The following is a 20252-nucleotide window of genomic DNA, read 5'->3' as shown; positions in this document are numbered from 1 at the left end:
ATGGATATACACACTCTCTTCAGGGTGTTTGTATTGTACGGAGTGAACATGACTTTCAAGAGAGTCATCTATACCCACCCTGGGCTAGTAAAATGACTCTAGCTACCACTAGGGTTTAGTAAGCGTGTTGCCATTAGGTCTTGTAAAACCACGCCAGCAGCCGCAGCTATGGTTTAGTGCATATGTTGCAGGTAGGCTTTCAATCACAGTGTGGACGAGCTCAGGCTGTCCACACCAGACAGTGGCTGAACCATCCACGGGTTTTACTTCTTTATAGTGCATCAGTAAGACAATCGAGGTGGTTACATATTGCGTTTTTACCACAACCTTGGAGCAGACCACAGAACACCCCCCATGTCCTGCCAGAACACGTGGCTGAGCTCAGGTAGCTGACACATGGAAGAAAGAAGAGGGGAAGAAAACCAAAAACATTAAAGAAAAAAAACTGAAATATGAGGATATTGGAAGGGAACAGCTTCTTAAACTCAAGGCAAGTCATTTAGCATTTGACACCCATGCCTCAGTTACTAGGCATTGCTGCTCGATCCAAAAACATTTGAAAACGACAGGCAGAAACTCAGAAGTGAGATGGCAGCCTTATCAGGTAGGCTAATGCTTTCCCAGTCACATTTCTACGGTAGGTCTACACACCAAGGTGGACAATGTGCAACATTGCTCTGCACAAAAACATTCCTGGAAGGAAGGTTTCAGTAGAACTGACTATTGCAGATAGCAATTATCCAGTGACTGTGAAGCTGTGGGTAGATTATCAATATGAACAAAGTGAGGATTCGCACACCCTGAGGTCAACATTGACTAGCCAGTCTGAATCCTGTCCGTCCTACTCTTTGTGTTTCACAAAAGCGATCATGTTCTGGCGCCAGTCTGAAGATGCTGCCAAAACCCTCCTACCCTTTCAGGAACGCAGTTCCAGGAGGAAGGAACTTTCAGGCACAGCAGATAAGCCTGCTGACTACAACACTGGGAATGATCCCGATATCCTGTGAAATCTGTGCAACTGGATTGACCTTACAGATATAGGGAGCAGTGGGGTTTGTGTCCAAGCTCATGCCACACACAGGTTTTTATCTTTAGGTAGCCTTCACCTTACTCAGCACAAATAGCAGGCAGAAATCTACCAAAATATTTAAATGCTCAAGTAATCACAGCACACTGCAAGCATGTGCCTAATTAATCAGATTAATCAAAGTTTCTTGTTCAGTAATATGTTGCAGAGCTATGTAAAATCAAAACTGTGATGGCTCAAAGAAAAGCAGCTGGCTTTCTTCAGTTGGAAGACTAACTCTTTTGCCACTCTAAGAAAGTGTTTTATCTGGATTTAAAGTTCTGTAAATCAGCTTCCTTATCTAAGGAAACAACACATTGCCCAGTACACTGACATAGCAAAAAACCTTCTGACACTGCCACCACAGATAAGCTATTACAGCATAAGAATTTGGGACACACACACACAAAAAAAAAAGTTACAGATGCACGTTTAAGTATGTTAGCAATTCTGCTCACCAATTCTCTTGGAGATTTCAGAAACTAGAAGTTTCCAGAGAACTTCAAGTGAGGCAGCTCCTCGAGTTGAGAATCGAGAGGCCAACACAAGATTTAACGCTTACAAATTTTGAGTGTTTCATGAAAAAGTCCGCATATCCCAGTTACTCTCCCTCCTGCTGCAGTTGTAGAGAATAATCACTAGATGGAGCTGCACAGTCACAAATCTGATTTATGGAGGCTAAAAGTTTGCTGTCTCCTACAATTGTTTGGCCTAAAACTGACATATTCCAGCGCTTCCTGATAACTCATCTTTGAAACATGGGATGAAATGCTTTCATTTACAAAAGCAAAATGTACACAGAGAAAGCGATGGGGATCTGAATGGGGAAAAGAAGGGGGCGGGGGGGAACCAAACAAAACCCAAGAAACCAACAGCACTCACAGCTTTCAAAATCAAATAAATTTTAAGTGAACTAAAAAATATTGTATCTGCCGAGACAGATCATATCTCTTGCTTTGTTCTGCAAGTCAGAAAGCACAGCAGATTCCTTAGTGCTTGACATGATTAGCTGCTGCAAAAGAAATGCAAAGCTATGAGCTTGAGCCTTTGTGAATAAGGTCGAGCACATGCTAAAAATGCAGTGATAGGCAAACCCGTTTCCCATAAATGCTCTAGTGATATACTTAATCCTGCACTTAAGATGTACTTACAAAAGAATCTTTTCCTGCTAACTGCACTGACAACAGTTTTGCTAGCATCGGAACATCGTTGAAAAGCTAGCAGCCTAACCTATCAGCACGCAATTCATCTGGCTTTCTAGAGATTAACTACGTGCCAAAGGGAAGTATTACCTGTTTTCATCTTACATCTGGTGAGGCTGAGTTACAGTGCACTCCCTGCCTGCGTATTCCTGGTCTGTGTGCAACGTTGCTAATTTCATCCCCTGCAGAGTGACAAAATGATAGATCTTCACATCTTGCTTGGGTTTTGCAAAATCAGATATTGCCAACACTTCACAAAATGAAAATCAAATCCCCGGCCCTTCTCCAAAAGGCACTGCAGGGTGCTTTCAGCATGTATCAATGTAATAAAACAAAAGCACACAACATTTTTTTAGCCTGATTCTAAGAGAAGAAAATGGCACAGTCACTGTTGGTTTATGTATCAATTTCCTCAGCGACAGATCAGGCCAGGGAGGAGATCCCTAAAAATCCAGAATGTCAAACAGAGGCAAGGGCACTGCTGCGCCTTGCCAAGGAGCTGCTGCAGGAGGGGGCTGAAACAGTGGCAGGGGAAACCAGGCAGCATTCCCCCTCTCACAGGGGGTCTTCCTTGATCTATTTCACCTGGAAGCTCTCAGTTCTTTTGGTCACAGGACTGAAGCTCCACAAACATACATGCTTTTTGGTAAGAAATCTGATCACACCTCAACCGTAAAAAACATCCGCGCTAGGGGAGGGAGAGAGCATGTTTCCTGGACTAGCTGGAGGACCAAGCCTCTCACGAGAACATTTCTGTGAACAGCTCCTCCATCAGAGCCCATTGCTAGCTCACACAACACCGCGCTGTGTTTTAAAACAAAGACTGGCACGAAGGCATACCAGGAGCAGCCTCTGAGGAGGTGAAGGCACAAGCACCAGGCACTGCTTGTGTCACTTTACCACCGCTGCAGAGTACGTGCCTCGAGAGGAAGGCGCGCACCCCTCGCGGGATGCCCACGCTCCCCCCAGCCCACCCCGGGGCGCTACGAGCCACCCCAAATCTGCCAAAGCGCCGGCCGCGAGCGCACGCCGGGCCGGCCGCCGCGCCCCGCCTCCCGGGGCCGCCCCGCCGAGGACCGCCCCGCCGGGGCCGCCCCGCCCCGCGCCCGCCTGTGACCGGCCCGGCCGCGCCGCTGCCAGCCGCGCCATGCCGCTTTTCAGCGTGCCCAAAGAAGTGGCCGTCGGCACGGCCATGCTGGGGGTCGCCTTCGCCACGGGGATGCTCGCAGGTAAGCGGCGCCCGTTCCCTGTCCCCAGCGGGAGGGGACGAGGACCGCGGTGGCCGGACAGGGTCCCCCCGGCGGTGGGCAGGAGCTCCCGGTTGCGGTCGGGGGAGCATCCCCCTGGGCGCTGCGCCGAGCGGGGCTGCGCTGCGGGCCGGGATTGCGCGGAGCTGGGGCCGTGAGTACGCTGATGCTCTTTGAACCCAAGTCGCTCCCGCAATCCAGCTGCTGCCGCGTGGGGCGGGCGAGCTGCCGGTGGCCCAGCGGAGGCGAGGGCAAGCTCCCGGCCCGGCCCCTACCTGCGGCTGTTCGGCCGGCCCAGAAACGCCGTGGTGGGGTCCTGGTCACACTCTGTTCTGGCGACAGTTTCGCTGTCATTCCCCGGGGTCCGATCCCACTATCAGGCGGGGGAAGGAGGCGGGGGTTGGGTTTGTAATGCAGCTGCTTGCTTGCTTACCCTTTCACTTCAGGCAGGTTGTGGAAACAATCTCCGCTTCAGGGTGATCCTCTGGAAAAAAGAGCCATTAACAGAAAATTAAGTAAAATAAAATCCTCGAAATAAAAGTGTTCTTTAATCGCGATCAACGATCAGATGTGGAACTAGATTTTTTGTTGGTTTTTTTTGTTAATTCTTTAAAATGTTTGCCCATTTTGTAAAAGAAAGATTGGGTTCAAAGCTGAGATCAGTTCTGTATTTAAGCAGACAAGCAACAGTTCTTAAACTTCAGCTGTAGCACCTACTTTTTTTTGCACACTAGTTTCATGCTAGACAAGCCATGGAGCAACAAAGGATTTCCTCTGGCTAGAGGGCAGGACACTGTCATTAGGAGAACTGAGGGCTTGAGAAGATGCATCAGCTGATGGCCCTAAAGACCAGCAGCCTCTAGCCATCTAGAAAATAAGGCCCCCAGACTAAGAAAATTGTGTGCCTCATTCATGCTTTTCTCCTTACATTTGCCCTTTGAGGTCTGATGTGGTTACTTATCCTGTAAGAATGACTGCTCGTAACCTTCAGATCAGCCACTGAACAGCACAATACCCAAGCCTTTCCTCTTTCAGCCTTTGCAGACTTGGGCTGGACATCTTAAGAGGTTTGAAAAGAAGGGGGTGCGGGGAATAATAATGTAGTCCACTGAGCTGTCTGGCTATATTTCGGTTTCTTTTTTCACTGGATTTTTCAGAACAAAGAACTCCTTAACCTTTAGTAGCACTTAAGCGCTTGTTTTATTTAAGTGGGCAATAACTGAGAAAGATGAAATTTTTTATTATTATTCCCTGTTTTTTGGTAGGTAAAAAGTACCCTTCTTTAGGTTTTGGGACACCCAAATCATCTAAGAGTATTATTGGGAAAAGCAGTCCACTCTGGCAATACATACTGGATCACTCTTTGCGGGAACATCCAATTTTAAAGAAGCTACGACTGGTCAGTATTTTATCCCCCAAAGCAGGTTTTCTGCTCCATGCCCTTACTGTTGTGCTAGGACCTTTTGGTATCACCCACACCTCATCCCGAACTGCTGAACTCAGTTGCCTACACATCAGAATTTGTTTGGAACTGGTAATTCCCAGACTCTTCAATGTTCAGGGCTGCCCTAAATGCGTATTTAATAGTATTGGCATACAGTTTAGACGTGTCATTTTATCCATGGCTGCCTATGTGTTTGGGCCCCACTTGATTTTGACTGGAACAGATGACTTCTGTTCCTTTTAGCTGGCATATAAGGAAACTAGCTCAGAGGTGATGTCCTCCGGCAGGGTCCAGTGTCAGAGCTCAGACCAGACGTCCCCTGACTCAGGACTGAGTCATTTCAAGTAAGACAAACTACTGTATAAAAGCAATTAAGTGTTAAATACTGGAGCTGTCTGGTGGGATTGAGCCCTAGAGGAAGAAAGGAAAGGGGAGGACCAGCTTTTCCATTAAACTTCCACTGCACAGCCCTGCTTCTGCCGCTGCCCCCTCCGCACAGCTCCTGCAGCTCTGCATTGCCTAGCCAGAACCGCCTGGTCTGACCTTCAGCAGCAGACTTTAACCTAACATTTCATAAAACCATGCTACATGTCTTGGAGGAATAGGGGCAGAAGCACAAAGGTTATAAATAAATATATATATATATATATAAAAGTGTATCTGTTTATGTAATTTCACATAAATAAAAGACTTTCACAGTCAAGATTCCCCTGTGGCTCTCATCAGTTACAACTATTGCCGAGTTTGCCACAGCCATGGTAACTTTAGGGCATGCTTTGAATGATGAACTATTGCTTATGAAAAGCACCCCACTCTCCTTAGCTGCTGTTAAATTCAAACCAATTTCTGGCTCATAGGTGTACCACAAAGCCATCTAAAATGAGAAGGGTAGAAGTGTCTCTTTTTCCTGGAGTTTTTCTGTTGGTTTTTTTTCCCTAGATTGTTTTGGAGCTTTGGGTTTTGTTTGTTGTGATACATTATTTTTTTTCCTTTTTTAGCTCACTGCTGATCATCCCTGGAGTAAAATGATGGTGTCCTGTGACCAGGCTCAGCTTATGGCAAATTTGGTCAAACTCATTAAAGCCAAGAAAGTTATTGAAATAGGTAGGAGTGTCACCTTGTCCTCTCCGTAGTACAATAAAGCTCATGGCTGCACTTCTCCAAATACAGCTGTGTTTACATAAGGTAAAATATCTAAACATAGTGAGGCATCGCATACTTGTCTCAGCTAACAGGTGGGCAAGCTACAGCATAAAAAGCAGCGTCTGATTTGCACTTACTTGCCACTGTACCTGTGCATTCAGTAACTCTGGCATCAGCATGGATGTCTCACAAACTCCGAGGCAATCTGAAAAAGTAAGATCAACAGATGATTTGGCTCTCCAGCAGTTGCAGGACAGGGTGTATTCTTTCCTTTCTGTACCAGTTTCTTGCCAGAAGGAAATGTTTTGCTGCACAGGCCCTGCATCCAAACCACCTTCCTTGATGCACATATGTTAGCAGGATGTCCCAAAGCCAGACTGATGCTGAGCAGCCAGGTATGGGTTCTCAGCATCTTCATTCTTGGCCTAGCTGTTAGTTATGGTGCCCTGGTATTTTGCTGCTGGTCCAGTCCCTTTGACCCAGGATTTAGCTCCACTTTTAAATAAGGGTGTTCCTCAGAGATGCACGACCAGACTCTGCCCTGTATGTCCAGGAGACTTTAGGAGAAAGCCAACATTGAGCTTTGCTAAGAGATTGATTTAAAGAAAAAAAAATGTAAAAAAATTCCTCCAAACCCACCATTACATTAAAATGGAGTGGGAAAACCTTTTGTGTCCGTTAACAAATTGCCCACCTGTTTGGGCAAATCTTTGACTCCTTTGGGGTTTTTATTCCTGAAGAGAGCCCCGTAACTAACTATTTATCTTTTTCCTCCCCCCTCCAATATGGTAAGTGTTGATGACTCTTATGATTTTCCTAGGTGTTTTCACCGGTTATAATACCTTGAATATGGCACTTGTCCTGCCAGATAATGGCAGAGTTATTGCTTGTGATATAAATGAGGACTATGTCAAAATTGGAAAGCCGCTGTGGAAGGAGGTAAGCAGCATCTCTTCCATTACATGTTCAGGACAGCTGCATTTGCATGTCAAGGGATTTTAGTATCTTAGACTTGCACATTCACAAAGAAGCATTCCTGTCATTAAAGGAAGCTGAGAAAGTTCCATTTGGAAAGACAAAATCAGTGCTATCTGGAACCTAGAAATAATAGGAAAAATATCTGACCACCAGTCATTTCGAGTCCAACAACCAACAGGTTATTTCTTGACTGCTTTGATCAACTCTTTGTTCTTTTCCATTCTAGGCAGGAGTAGAGCATAAAATTGACCTGCGAATTAAGCCAGCAATTCAAACACTTGGTAAGCAACTTAAAATACTTTCCTTTTTTCCCTTCCCTAGAAACAGAAGATGGATATAATGCTGATGAAATCTAAAGCCAAATATGTTTGTGGATGTGATCCCTTTGCTAAAATTTCACAACTTCAGAAGTTCATAGTTTTCCTGCATGCCAGCAGAGAGGAAGAAAATGCTTGTCCTATGTAGCAGGCTGTACTGGTCACTCACCTGTCCTGTCTGTTGCCTTGGTTAATCTATGAAGTACTATTGTCAGCTGCTTCTGGGAAAGCTGATTAAAACAGATTAATTAGACAAAGCCCGATTTCTCTTATCCACTGTCCATTATAAGCAAGTATTTCTTTGTTATAGACAGGAAGAGTTTTCTGAAAGGGTTGAAGTGCAGAAAAAATACAGAAGCCAATATAAAACTTAGCGTATAACAGTTGAATTATGTCCAGAGGACATAATTGACAGTGTCAAATTTAGGATGTGCCAAAAGTATGCAAGGCAAGATGATGTGGGGCAGAGGAAATATTAATAAATATTCTGAAAATGCAAGAAACCTGCTAGGAAAGGAGGAGTCAGAAGGTTTCCAGCAAAGGTGTTTGATAGATCCATCCATAACCTTGTGTTACTCCCAAATTCATCCATCCTTTCTAAAGAGGCAAATATAGGCAGTCTGCTAGGATGCACTGTCCTTGAAGTCTGATGGACAGCTTTGTCTAGGCAATGCTTCAGACAAAAATATCCTCTGTTGACAGAGAGGATAAGGGCAGGTGAGGGGGGTGGCTGAGACCTTTAGGAAAGCAGCAGCCGTCAGCCCCTCTGCAACTGGCGATTTGGAGTTTTCAGTCAAGAAGTCCATTTAGGAGAACTTACAATTGCATTCCACTTGCCTTGGCCCAGGGAGGGACTACTTACAGCAGTATTTTGCTGTGATAAACATCTCTGACGGGGTTTGTTCATGACTTGTGTCATGACACTTGATCATCAACAAGAGATTAGCATTTAGGACCTGTTCATAAGTGTGAGAAAAATCCTAATCCATTTAAAAAAACAATTCTGCTCAGTCAGCTCAAAAAAATAGCTGAAGTTGTAGAGTGTGTCCAGTTTCAAACTGCTTGACTTGTTTTTACTGCACCTTTCAGCAGTCCTAGCTGTATCCTGCAGGTTTAGAACTACTCCATGAACTTCCAAGTAGGAAGAACTCAGTAACCGAGTGTTTTATGGCATACATTATGTCTAGATTGGTTTCTGTGGGATAAGCTTTTATAGTAATTAGCTGTAGAGGAATAGGCTGCCTGGTCAAGGCACTAAAACCATTATTTAACGAGAACTTTGACAGAAATGGACGACTGCCTCCTACACAACATTAACCAGGGTCTAACGACTCTTTGTTACTCATCTAGATGAGCTGCTGGCCAGTGGAGAAGCAGAAAGCTTTGACTTTGCTTTCATTGATGCGGATAAAGAAAGCTGCAATGAATACTACGAAAAATGTTTGCGCCTCATAAAGAAAGGAGGAATAATAGCTATTGATAATGTAAGTACTGCAGTTACAGTAGTAGTAGCACAGGGAGTTACTGCTTTTGCCTCTGGGAAAGGAAAAAAAGTCACAGTGGGATTCTAGTAATGTCATTTCTGACTTGCAAGTGGGTTGCCAATTGCAACACGTTTGTTCCGTGTTATACAAAGGAGGCTTTTAAAATTCAACATAAATTCCTAAAGCAAGCTATACAGAACACTGATATAAGCAAGGAATAAAACCCTATAGAAGTTACAAGTATTGTGTTACATTTATGTTAGTACATTAACAGTCTGTGATAACAGAAACTTACCAATTTTTTCGTAATTCATTACAGAGAATGCTCTGTATTATCCTGATTTGTCTTGTAAAGCATTTTCTACTATGTACAGTACTTACACATGATCAAAAGTAGCACTTGTAATCAGTAACAACTAGTAAGTTATTGATTGATAACTTTTACTAGAACCAAAGAACAATATTAAATTTCAGGCACCTTCAGGGTTATGGTGGCACTGGATAGGGGATTTTAAAAATACCTATGTTTAAACACATCTTTTTTTTATTTTGGCTTCTAACGTGCAGTAGAAATATAATTAGCCAGTTCTGTGGACTCCTAATCCCACTTGCTTATGAGAGCTCCATGGCAGAGATAGTTAGAAATCTGAAATAGAATAATTAATATCCGTTTCTAGAAAATATGCAGGACATTTTCCAAAGCTTCCTTTATGGTCCAAGGAACATATTGGAACAAATTAGGTGTATGACATTTCTTTTTTCAATAGGTCCTTTGGGGTGGAAAGGTGCTAAAACCAAGAAAGGATGACTTGGCAACCCAGAGCATCCACCACCTCAATGAGAAACTTCTCAGAGATGCACGAGTCAATATCAGCATGCTCCCAATGGGGGATGGAGTCACATTAGCATTCAAGTTGTAATTGGAGGAAGCCCAGCAGATGGGAAACAACAAGCTGCATCAAATCATCAGGAAAAATGCAGGCAGAGCAGTACCAAAAATGGTCATTTAACCTGTATCTCCACTGGATGGCATAGCCTGGGAAAGTAGACTTTAGGTGCAGCAGGATCCTCGGGACAACCAAGTTCAGAAGGTAGACTTATTTTGACATCTACTATGGTTTCTTATTTTAATTGCAATAAAGCAAATTAACTTAACATGAATTTGTCTTTGTAACACAGTGGTTGAAAAAATCTCCGTCTCTAGAATGACCGAGTTCCAAGTGAATCAATAAAACAAAGTCATTCTCTATCCTAAAAGAGGCCATTCAGTGGTAGAATACTCAGTCCTAGCATCAAAAGGAAAAGAAGTGGAGTTTACTAATGTTAATAACCATAAGAGAAAAATGGATTTTTAATGAAATGTACATGACATCAAGGAGACTGCTAGCCTTCTCAAACTAACCATATTGAAAGTCACTGGTAATCCTTGAAGGGTACTACGTAACAAGCCTCAAATATACACTCTCTGAAAAAAAAGTTCTTTCTAAAAGTACATCAAAGGACAAACAAGATTTCAAATGCAGGGCACTCCCTAAAACCTTCGTGTGCAAGAACCTGGGTAACAGTGCAGGTAGATTTTTTTTTTTTTTTTAAGTCAGAATGAGGAAGAGCAAATGGGCAAGAAGAAAAATGAAACAATTCTTCCTCCTTCCTCTCTCCCTCCCACCTGCCCCCCAAAGAAACAACTTGCTAGGCACTTGCTTCCTAGAAAGTTGCAAGCGCAGAGCATTGGTAGCAAGTCTACAGAAGGAAAATTATGATTGTATGAGAACGCAATACAGCTGTTAACTGGCTATTCAAATAATTACTGCAAGCAGAGATTCCATTCCCTAGGCAGCATGTAACAAAATGATGTTTTTTCTACGCCCTAGTACACTATTTTCCCTACAGTATTCTTAACTCCTAGTTAGCTTCATTGCTATTGTCATCCATTACTCTTATTTCATCCTTGTGCATTCTATAAAATTTTTTATCAAGAAATAGTTTCAAAAGCTCACCTTACCTGAGACCAATGAAATAGACTTAAGGGGGCAGGAGCTGTATTCTGTTCAAGCTAGAGAATGAGAATCCAGCTAATGACTTCTTTCCATGGTGAATTACAAATAACAATAACTAATTTTTAGGGCTTTTTATTTCACCCTGAAATTTGTATTAAAGAGAAAACCTAATGAAACAAGAAACCACAGCTAGCATTTTACAGACAAGCTCCCCTGGCTGTTGTTTTAGGGGACTGATAACACCAGAAGGATGTCAGGAAAAAGGGCACTTTTGATTTCTTGGCCTCCTGTAGGGATGCTGTTTCAGAGCTAAGAGAATCCTTCTTCAGCTTGCTCAAATAATGCACTTGAATGACTCAAGGCAGTGGGGAACAAAGATTTCAAGTCTCAAAATTGTTAGAGCTGGCTACTCGGCTCACATTTTTGAAGTTTCAGCTGGGTGGACTTGGGTTCCGAAAAGGGGCAGATATTCAGGGCACAGGTCTTGCCTGTCTCAGACACTTGTGGTAGTATACTGCAGTGAGAGAGCAATGACTAAAGGAAGCATTGCCTGGTGGTTTCAGAGTGGGTCTATGAGTGAGGAGATCTCAATTCTATTTCCGTCACTTCCACTTAAAACCCTGATTCAGCAGAGCTGTCAGGATGTGCTTAAGTACTTTGCTGAATTGAGGACTGGCTGCTGTAAAGCAAAATCCATGCCTGGGAGAAGGCCAGGACAAGGTGCATATGGCCCTTAAATGGGATTTTAAAGAGCGTACAGCTTGCCCAAGCTCTCTTTCTGCGTTTTACCCTCAGAGCTTCAAACCTCTGTGTCTCTTAATTTTCTTATCCATGTAAATGAAATAACACCTTACCAAAGCATTAATGACTATAATAGCTCTCAGATGGAGTGGCTAAAGGGATATACAAGATCATTATACATTTGCATGCAAAGCTGGCCATGTTCTACATGACAATTTTACAGATTTTTGTTATCTGCTTAAGAAGTAAGGGTTACAAGTGCAAAATGGGACACTTGAACAGCTGGGCATCCTCTCAAATATTCCTGCTTTCAGAGGCTGTAGGCTGATAATCACAAGCAAGCTACAAGCTGTTAAGAATACATACCCTGGTCTGAAAGTACCGTGATAGCCTGTCCCAAACACACAGAAGTCACTGGAATATTGATCACAGACTCTGTAAGTGTTTTGCTGCATTTCCAAGTTGCAAGAATCTTCTCAGTAAAGCTGAGCCAAAAATGGGCAAGCACCATAAAATACTTTTTTTTTTTTTCCCAAGAAACTGTCAAATAACAGTTTAGCAACATTCAAAACCAGATACAAACAATCATAGTTCATGAATTCAAAAACTCTGCTCCTTGAATGGTGGGAACTGGTAAAGTCCTCATCACCTGTGCTAGAGCAAAACCAATCAAGTGCCTGAGGCTGAAGCACCGTGCAGCAGGCTAGCATTTAGCCTCTGCTTTGGACTCAGCTCCATTTTAAATATGCAGAGCATAGAGCGAGCACTTAATCAAACCTGTCTCCATCCTGATCACCTAATTACCATTAGAAAGAATAGCAATGTGTCCCTAAACTATAGATTGATGAGCCATCTGCAAGCTGAAACAAAGAGCAGAAGGAAGCTTAATTGAATCAAATATTTAGAATACATTACACTTTTATCTTGTAGTTACTCAGAAGCCGGCCTTCTCTTCAGGCTTCTGTCCCATGCATCTGGAATTCATCACCGCTAACGGCATTTAATCCTTCAACCTTACTATAAAGTGACTGCTGATAATACATAATTACGGCTTAATTCAAGTGGTGAATCAGTTTTAGGGAATTTGTGGGGACAATGGGAATTTAGGCTTTCATTAGGTGGTGACAGTGGACCATAGGAGAATGCAGTGCAAGTCTTTGTCTCTCTCTAATGGCGAGATCATGTATGGAAGCTTATGGGCCTGCTCACCCCTCCCAGGTAATACACCTGCCTGAGCTACTGCTCACATTGTAGAGGCTCAGGATTTTCCACCCCTAGAGAGGAGCTGACCTGGGGCCACAGTCGTTGCCCAAACCCTACCACCCAGCTGTTCACACAACACTGACATCTCTTCTAGCTGCAAGGCTTGACCCTAGAGAGGCCAGCACAGGTGACATACATACAGTTGGGACTCACTCAGAAGCAAATGAGGTTGAAGTGTAGTGCTTTAAGGGGGGTGGGGGGGTGGGGAAGAAAAAAAGAAAATTTCCCGTAGTGCAGTAACTCCCAGAAGCCATGAGAATTAAAGCATGTCATTCTAGCTGCCAGTCAGGTATGTCAGTCCCTGCACCAAAGGTGTCATATTCAAAATGGTGTGGTGTGATATTTGGGTGGGTGGTGGGGAAAGGAACAGAAGACCGTTTCAGAGCAGACTTTGCATCTCTACTAGCTAATTAAATGAGCCACCGACACTTGCTCTGCAGTGCTGCCATGCTCCCGCTTTGTGCTGACCCTCTTTGATATACCCAGAGGAAAAAGGAAGAGCTTGAAGCTACCGACAGCATAGAAAACACTCAAGACTCAGGCTGGGTGCTCAGAAGTCTGGAGCGGGCTCCCCCCAGAAAGAAACAACTCACTGTCCAAGGGCAGACACAGGAGTTCCTGAATGCTTAGGTCTCACTTCTGCATTTTCAAGGCTGCAGCTTTTGATCCCACTGGACATGCAGGGGACAAGGTAGGGAGAATCTCACATCACTGCAGGCCTGAAGGAAAACTGGGCTGCTGGGCAGAGCGTAATTTAGAGGCATTTGTTTGAACCTCTGACATTGCCATCCCTCCTCCTCCTCAAGCTGTTTGAATTTAGCCACATTACACAGGGACAGGCTTTCTGCGAATTGCTGCTCATGGAAGACAGTTGGCAAGCTTTTTGTGATAAAGCCCTTAGGATACAGGGAAAGGAACATCAACACAAGCCTCACCCAAATCCACTCCTTTGAAGGATGAGCAGCTCCCCACACTCCCCAGAAACCTTGCAGTTCAGACCTGAGGCACACACTGTCTCAGGCACTGCAATCTTGATGATGCTTGGGTGGCAACAGCAGCAAGTGCTGTAACTTGCAGCTGGCTCCTTTTTGACGACATAGTCACACAGTTAGCCGCATCCCTGCTTGTGTTCTCCTTATCACTTGAAATCCATCCTAAATGGCCACAACAGAGGGTAAATGAGCTAAGAGGTCAGTGCTGCTTTAAGAGGCTGTTCTCCCTACTAGTCGAGATGAACACAGCTTGGTTTTATCTAACCCACCTACTGAAACTGCACAGGCCTCCTCCAGCCCTGGCATCACCCTTGCACTACCATGAGGAACATGACCATGCTGAATGGCTCCATCCGTTCTTCCAAACAACAGGTAACCAATACGTTCAGATAACCTATGAGCTACACACACACATGAGATCTGGACCCATCTCTGAGTGGTTTGCAGTACATTTGATTTCAATGCTCATTTCATTTTCACAGAGGCAGCAGCAGCGCTATCGCATCCTTCCCAGAATGAAAATGTAGAAAGCCATAAATAACATGAGAAGGGTCTTTTGTGGAAGGATTTCTGATGAAATCCTAAACAACAAGTACTGAGCAGGAAATTACAAAGCCGATTCTTGCCTCTCTGCACACCCAAGAGTGGCAAAGAATTGTTTCCTACCAGTGAACACTGAAGTTCCTTCAGAGGTAATAAGGGGTTGTTTTTTTTGTTTCCTCACCCATCAGTTACTCTGCCAAGCCCTGCCTCAGGGCAGTGGCATTTCTCTGCTGCATGTTTTTGCCAGTGATTTGCACTGGGATGAAAAGCTCTGTGCAAGTATAAAGCATTACCTCTGCATAATTCTAGTCACACACAAATTGGTCTCATGCATTTGCAGCTACTCGTGCTTTCTAAGTCACCTGTTTTATAATAATAATTTTCAAAGGAATGCTTTGAAAAAGGAAATGAACAAACATAAAACCTGTAAAAGAGGGAAATTAATGTGAGATTTCAGACAAGTTATTTATCTTCCTTTTTGGCTTAGTGCAATAGTGTAGGGATAAGCACATAACTAGCTGCTTTAATATTTACTCCTATTATACGAAAAGTAAACATCGCTGATAAGTCACTGCTTTCCAGGATTAGATTTCATATTTTAGAGACTGTTTTAAATTAATGCAGAAGCAAACATTATCTTTTTTCTTATTCATATATTTCCCTAATGAGTTCCAAGCAAATTGTGCCTACTTATATTTTATGATTTTAAATAATTAAAACATTTTATGGAGGCAACTAAAATTCTCCCCAGAGTTAGCAGAAAGATTATTGATTGAACAGATCTCAAGCTACAAGGAAGAAATTATTATTTAGTTTAAAGGCTCATAATATTCTTCCTATTCACCTACTGAAAAACCAAGAGACCGCATTTTTACAGCAATCTTTTGAGTTATGCTGGGGTAGGGACTTGGGTTATGTTGGTGAGCTGAAATGAGTAACTTTCTGACATCATGAAATTAGATTTGCAAAAGATAGTTAATGAGACTGTTATTGCTGCTGTCACAAGTAAATGCAATGCCTAACTACTGCATACGCACACGACAACTGTGTTCATTATCCAGGATAAAGCCTGGTTGTGCATTCACAACACCAAGAATTTTAGTCAAATCCACAAATGAAAAACATCAACAGAATTCCATTGTCAGGGGAGGACTGGCTCACAGGACAGCCAGGCTCTATTTGCCATATCATGTGGCATAGCCACAGGAGTCCATATGGTCATGGCCCAGACGTTACTGGCCTGTAGCACAGCCTCCAATAATAGAAAGGGAGTTTCTACCAGCATGAGAAGAAAGAACAAACCAACCAGCCAAACCACAACAACAAAAAAGAAACAATAAGAACAAACAAACAAACAAAAAAAAATAGAGACAAATGCATTTTAGAACAGGTGCAAAGAAACCTGTAAAAGGAAATAGATGTTTGCAAATCTAAATGGAAACAAAAAACTGTAACAGCTGGAGATTAAATTTAGGCTTATTTGTAAGGAACCTCTTTCTTGTCCATGACGTCACTCACTCGTATAATTTAACTGTTTTTTTAGGAAGCAAACATTAGGAGTTTACATTTAAAGCTAAGCAAAACATGTAGCTCCTTGGGCTAGGAAAAAAACATAAATACAAAATTTAGACAAATATGTATTTAAAGATACAAAATGCTGACCTTGAGCATTATTGTTTACTCTGCAGGTCCTACCCTTTTACCCATAACAGCTAAATGCACACAGGCTGCGGCTCACGACACTCAATGCTTACCTCATTTCTTTATAAAAAGTCCATATTTTTGCATTTGCCTACTACAAGTTGACATTGTTGATGTCTACTACAGGTCAAAACCCAGAAGGCAGGAGAAGCAGTAGCAGCTGCAGCTAGCAGAAGTGGAAAGTTTCTTCAGGTGGTGATGGACACCTCTGAATCCAGGCAGAGCTGTGAGGGCCACGTGGGGACAGGGAGGGGGCTGTGACACCTCCACACCACTCTGTGTGGAGGGACTCATGTCTGTCTCCACCTCTGGCAAGGTCCAGCTCCATGGACAGAGGTGAGAAGGGGTCTCTCAGGTGTCTTCACCCACAGCTGCTACACAGTCACCGCCATCTCCACAGCCTCCCCAGGCCCATCAGCAGGGTATTGGTGTGCCAGTTCCACAGTGTCACCTTCAACGTCCTTTAGCCATCTAAATGTCAGCAGCTATAAAACGCTCTCCCAAGACATTTAATCCAGCTTTTCAACGTAATTAGTGGGGTCGTTCCAAAGCAGAAAGCCACAGTTAATTGTGCAACTACTGTGCTGTCACGTATTATATCAAAGAGATTAATACAACCTGAAAGAAATGGCAGGGCCCTCCTTGGTTTCCTTTGAACAACAGAGCTGGATGAGCCTCAAAGACATCCCCAGTGCAGAGGCATTAATTTACTATCAAAGTGCAATTACAAAACAATACTCACTAGATCAAACTCCTGACAAAACAGTTCCTGTACAAAAAAACCTGCAGTTTCTCCACAGATGTGTAGAGCCAGCTTCTGTATCATCTCCAGGTCTTCCCATGGCTGTAGGGGATTTTAGGCACAGTCATGTCCTGGGAACTATTCCCACCAACAAGCAGCAGTCCCTCTCCTCAGGTCAAGAGGATCATCAAGACAGAGCCAGTAGGGTGTCTTGCTGACGGCCTGGGCCACAGCACCAAAGCTCAGCTCCCTCCACCCCCATCAGGGGCTGCTGTGTGGGATCAGACCTGTCCTCACAATCTGAGACTGATCCAAGTTATCACTGAAGACTAACTTGAAGGAGGCAAAAGCATAGACACATTTAATCAACACCCAGAGACCTGGGGCCCCAGAATTACTTCTGGTGTTACAGAAAGGGTACCAGGCACCACTAAGCCCATCACACTCCCCTTTCTCACGCAGCTTCAGTTACTTTACAGGTGCTACCAAATTTTCCTTTCCTGATTTTCAACTTAGTCACTCACGTACCAGATACTGAGTAATGCCCTTTAGCTTAAGCTTAACTTCAAGTGTATATATAAACTCTCAGACATGGACTATGGTAAACTCTTAGTGAAAACTTGAGACTTGCAGCTAGGGTCTGCCCATCGACCCTAGGAGCCATTTATGGTCAACTCCAGAAATTGCATTGAAGGCACATCATTAAGGCTGCAAAGCTAAGCACTCAGAAGTTTACAAAAAACTAATTAAATTTGCACAAGCAATCTTAATTTTGACCATCCCTATTACATATAGGCATTATAATACAGATTTTAATTTTATGGTCAAGCATTTCTGCATCCTACCTCTTATGTGCTCCCTCCTGACATTATTAGGTTTCATTTTACTTCTTTTGCCTTCAGGCTAATAAACTGAGAACCTGAAAATAGCTGGTTTTAGGCAGCCTGTGCCAGTAGAGGATTCCTAGGTCTCAGAAGGGCCAAGCAGCTGTGTGCCATGGTCACGTTTCTCCAGCAGAAGTCATCGACAAAATTAGCTAATCACCAGCAGAAGTTATAACTGCCTTTTCTGTGTCCAATTATCTTTTCTTTCTGCTTTCTCTTTATCTTATTTCATAAAAGAATATTGGACTGTAACAGCTACAGCAACACCAAGCCATTTCAACTAACTCCCTGTACTTTTCCTCCAACGGATCAAAGGCTATCAAGTAAAATGGAAGACAAAGAGAGGAGACTTAAAAATTGGGGTTTCCTATGCAACAGGAAAGTTATCCTGTGAAGTACTGAAATTAAAGCCTTTCTTTTCATGAAAAGTTTACATTTTAAATGCTTCGCTGCTTCTTTTTCCTTCTCCCCCTTGCTGCTAACCAGGCTGAAGTCCGTGCCTGAAAGCCTGCCCCTCAGGTACCCATCTGCCACCATGCAGGCAGCTCAGCTTGCACGGCCAAGGCAGGCACGTACCCACTTGCAATGAAGACCAACAGAGCCACACTGCAGCACGGCCAGCATGCAGGGGCCAGGCGTGCCCCACCAAACAAAGCACTGTGCCTCTGGGAGAGGCTGCACTGAATGACTGTGGTGGGACTGTGCGGTACACCTCTCTGCTACAGCTTCCCCCAAAGAAAAGGAAACGGTAGGAAACTGGACTTTGAGCCAGACTGTTTAGAGAGCCCATGAGAGGGAGAAATTGTGAAGTAGAAGGTGAGTTAGTTGGGCTGTGCTGGATTGGCTGGGAGACCTACCAAGGCTCCAACATTTATGCATGCTCATGACCTCTCCTTGTGCTGGGCATGATAAAATTAAACCAAGTGAGCTTCAGGCTATATGAGCAGGCTGTTAACAATTTCAGTAGCATGCTGATATACCCTAAAAGCAGTGAGAACCTTTGCTACAAATTGTTAGGTCTCATCTGAAAGCCTACTAGTCTTGCACCAGGACTAAACACTGTACCAGATTTCCCAAAAAACTTCAAAAAAGTAAACAAAAATAAAGTATTTCATCAAACACAGTGGAAGATCAGCCTTCTGCTACAGAGGCTGCAGTACAAGCTTACGTCCACACTAAATTACAGCACCCTGAAGAGGTATTTGTGAATTTGTAAATTCATAAGTTTGTACATTGCAACAAACACAATTTGTAAATTGCAGTTTATTTAAAAACATTTCATAAAACGTTGATTCCTGAAACACCGGAGATGCCAATTCACACTCACCCGGTGCCATCTCTGCCAGCCAAGGCTCCACAGGTGGCAGTGTGTAGGGCCACCACCTCCACTTGCAACATCCATGGGGATATCTGTCAGACTTGGCCCAATCCAGCCCAACCAATGAACATCCCAAGTACAACAGCGAGCAGCTTGCACCCAAACACTACTACAGCGAAAGCCACAACACCCTCCTCCGCTATGGGCAGGCTTTTCCAGGCTAAAGGACACAGGTCAAGCATCAGCAACAAGGGAAGGCAGAAACACTCTCTACCCTGCTCCCAAAAGCACATGTTGCCAATTATAAAAGCGAAAATTATACCAGGTGACTCTCATGATCAATTGTAACCCACCCAATGCACTCAACAAAGTAGCAAGGGAAAAAAATTCGCTATAACTGTAAATTTGGCCTGGGTCCAGGCTCAGCCCCAGCCTGTGGGCAGTGCACCCCCTCCTCCTGCCCCCCAGCAGCTGAGGGGCTCAACTCACCTGGCAAAGGTGTTTTTACATGCTCTGCTTGGGCAGGGAAAATAGGTCCCAAAGACTAATGAGTGACCCCAAAGAGGGGAACCAGACAAGGCAAGGCACAGGCAGGAGCAGGTGGTGAAGAGCCTGGGGCAGCAGTGCCAGCCCCACAGTATAGTGCCCAGCGCCATGGACACACTAGTCTTCTGGTTTTGTCCAGGAAAGACAAATTTTGTACATGCATGAACAAAACAGCCCAGACACAAGATGCCTCCACTCCCCACCCTCAACTGAATTATCCTGCACAACAGCTTTGTAACAGCCCCTGCATGTGAAGGTGCCCTGGTTTCAGCTGGGATAGTTTTCTTCTTTGTAGCTAGTACAGTGTTGTGTTTTGGATTTGGTGCAAGAACAGTGTTGATAGCACACTGAAGTTTTCAGTTGTTGCTGGGTGATGTTTATACTAAATCAAGGACTTTTTGGTTTCTTGGGCCCTGCCAGCAACAGGGCTGGAGGGGCACAGGAATTGGGAGGGGAGATAGCCAGGGTAGGTGACCCGAACTAGCCAAAGGGGTATTCCATACATGGGACATCATGCTGAGTATATAAACTGAGGGAAGAAGAAGGAAGGGGGGAAACATCTGACATCATGGCATTTGTCTTCCTGAATAACCATTATGCATGATGAAGCCCTGCTTTCCTGGAGATGGATGAGCAGCTGCCTG

The 20252-nt window shown here is 43.9% G+C and overlaps 1 protein-coding gene across 2 annotated transcripts; it reads left to right on the top strand.

Moving 5' to 3' along the window:
* Positions 1 to 3351: 3351 nt before the first annotated feature.
* COMTD1 (catechol-O-methyltransferase domain containing 1) lies at positions 3352 to 10036 on the top strand. 2 transcript variants are annotated; one of them, XM_005243537.4, is made up of 7 exons: positions 3352 to 3497; positions 4781 to 4914; positions 5958 to 6063; positions 6923 to 7041; positions 7307 to 7361; positions 8748 to 8881; positions 9649 to 10036. In XM_005243537.4, the coding sequence occupies exons 1-7, from the start codon at positions 3416 to 3418 to the stop codon at positions 9799 to 9801; spliced, it is 783 nt and encodes a 260-aa protein (XP_005243594.1). In that variant the 5' UTR covers positions 3352 to 3415; the 3' UTR covers positions 9802 to 10036. The 2 variants fall into 2 exon arrangements, with proteins under 2 accessions (XP_005243594.1, XP_027651352.1); XM_027795551.2 differs by having other exon boundaries at positions 3361 to 3497; positions 4802 to 4914.
* Positions 10037 to 20252: the final 10216 nt, after the last annotated feature.

This window comes from Falco peregrinus, chromosome 1, assembly GCF_023634155.1.
Source record: "Falco peregrinus isolate bFalPer1 chromosome 1, bFalPer1.pri, whole genome shotgun sequence".
NCBI classification, from domain to species: Eukaryota; Metazoa; Chordata; class Aves; order Falconiformes; family Falconidae; genus Falco; species Falco peregrinus.
This window is presented reverse-complemented; position numbering and strand designations above follow the sequence as displayed.

Excerpts from the sequence above, each read along its gene's own strand:
- COMTD1 (XM_005243537.4), top strand. The coding sequence starts at position 3,416 with ATGCCGCTTTTCAGCGTGCCCAAAGAAGTGGCCGTCGGCACGGCCATG. Across the intron at positions 4,915-5,957 it reads TTTTAAAGAAGCTACGACTG|CTCACTGCTGATCATCCCTG; the intron begins GTCAGTATTTTA and ends TTCCTTTTTTAG. Across the intron at positions 7,362-8,747 it reads GCCAGCAATTCAAACACTTG|ATGAGCTGCTGGCCAGTGGA; the intron begins GTAAGCAACTTA and ends TTACTCATCTAG.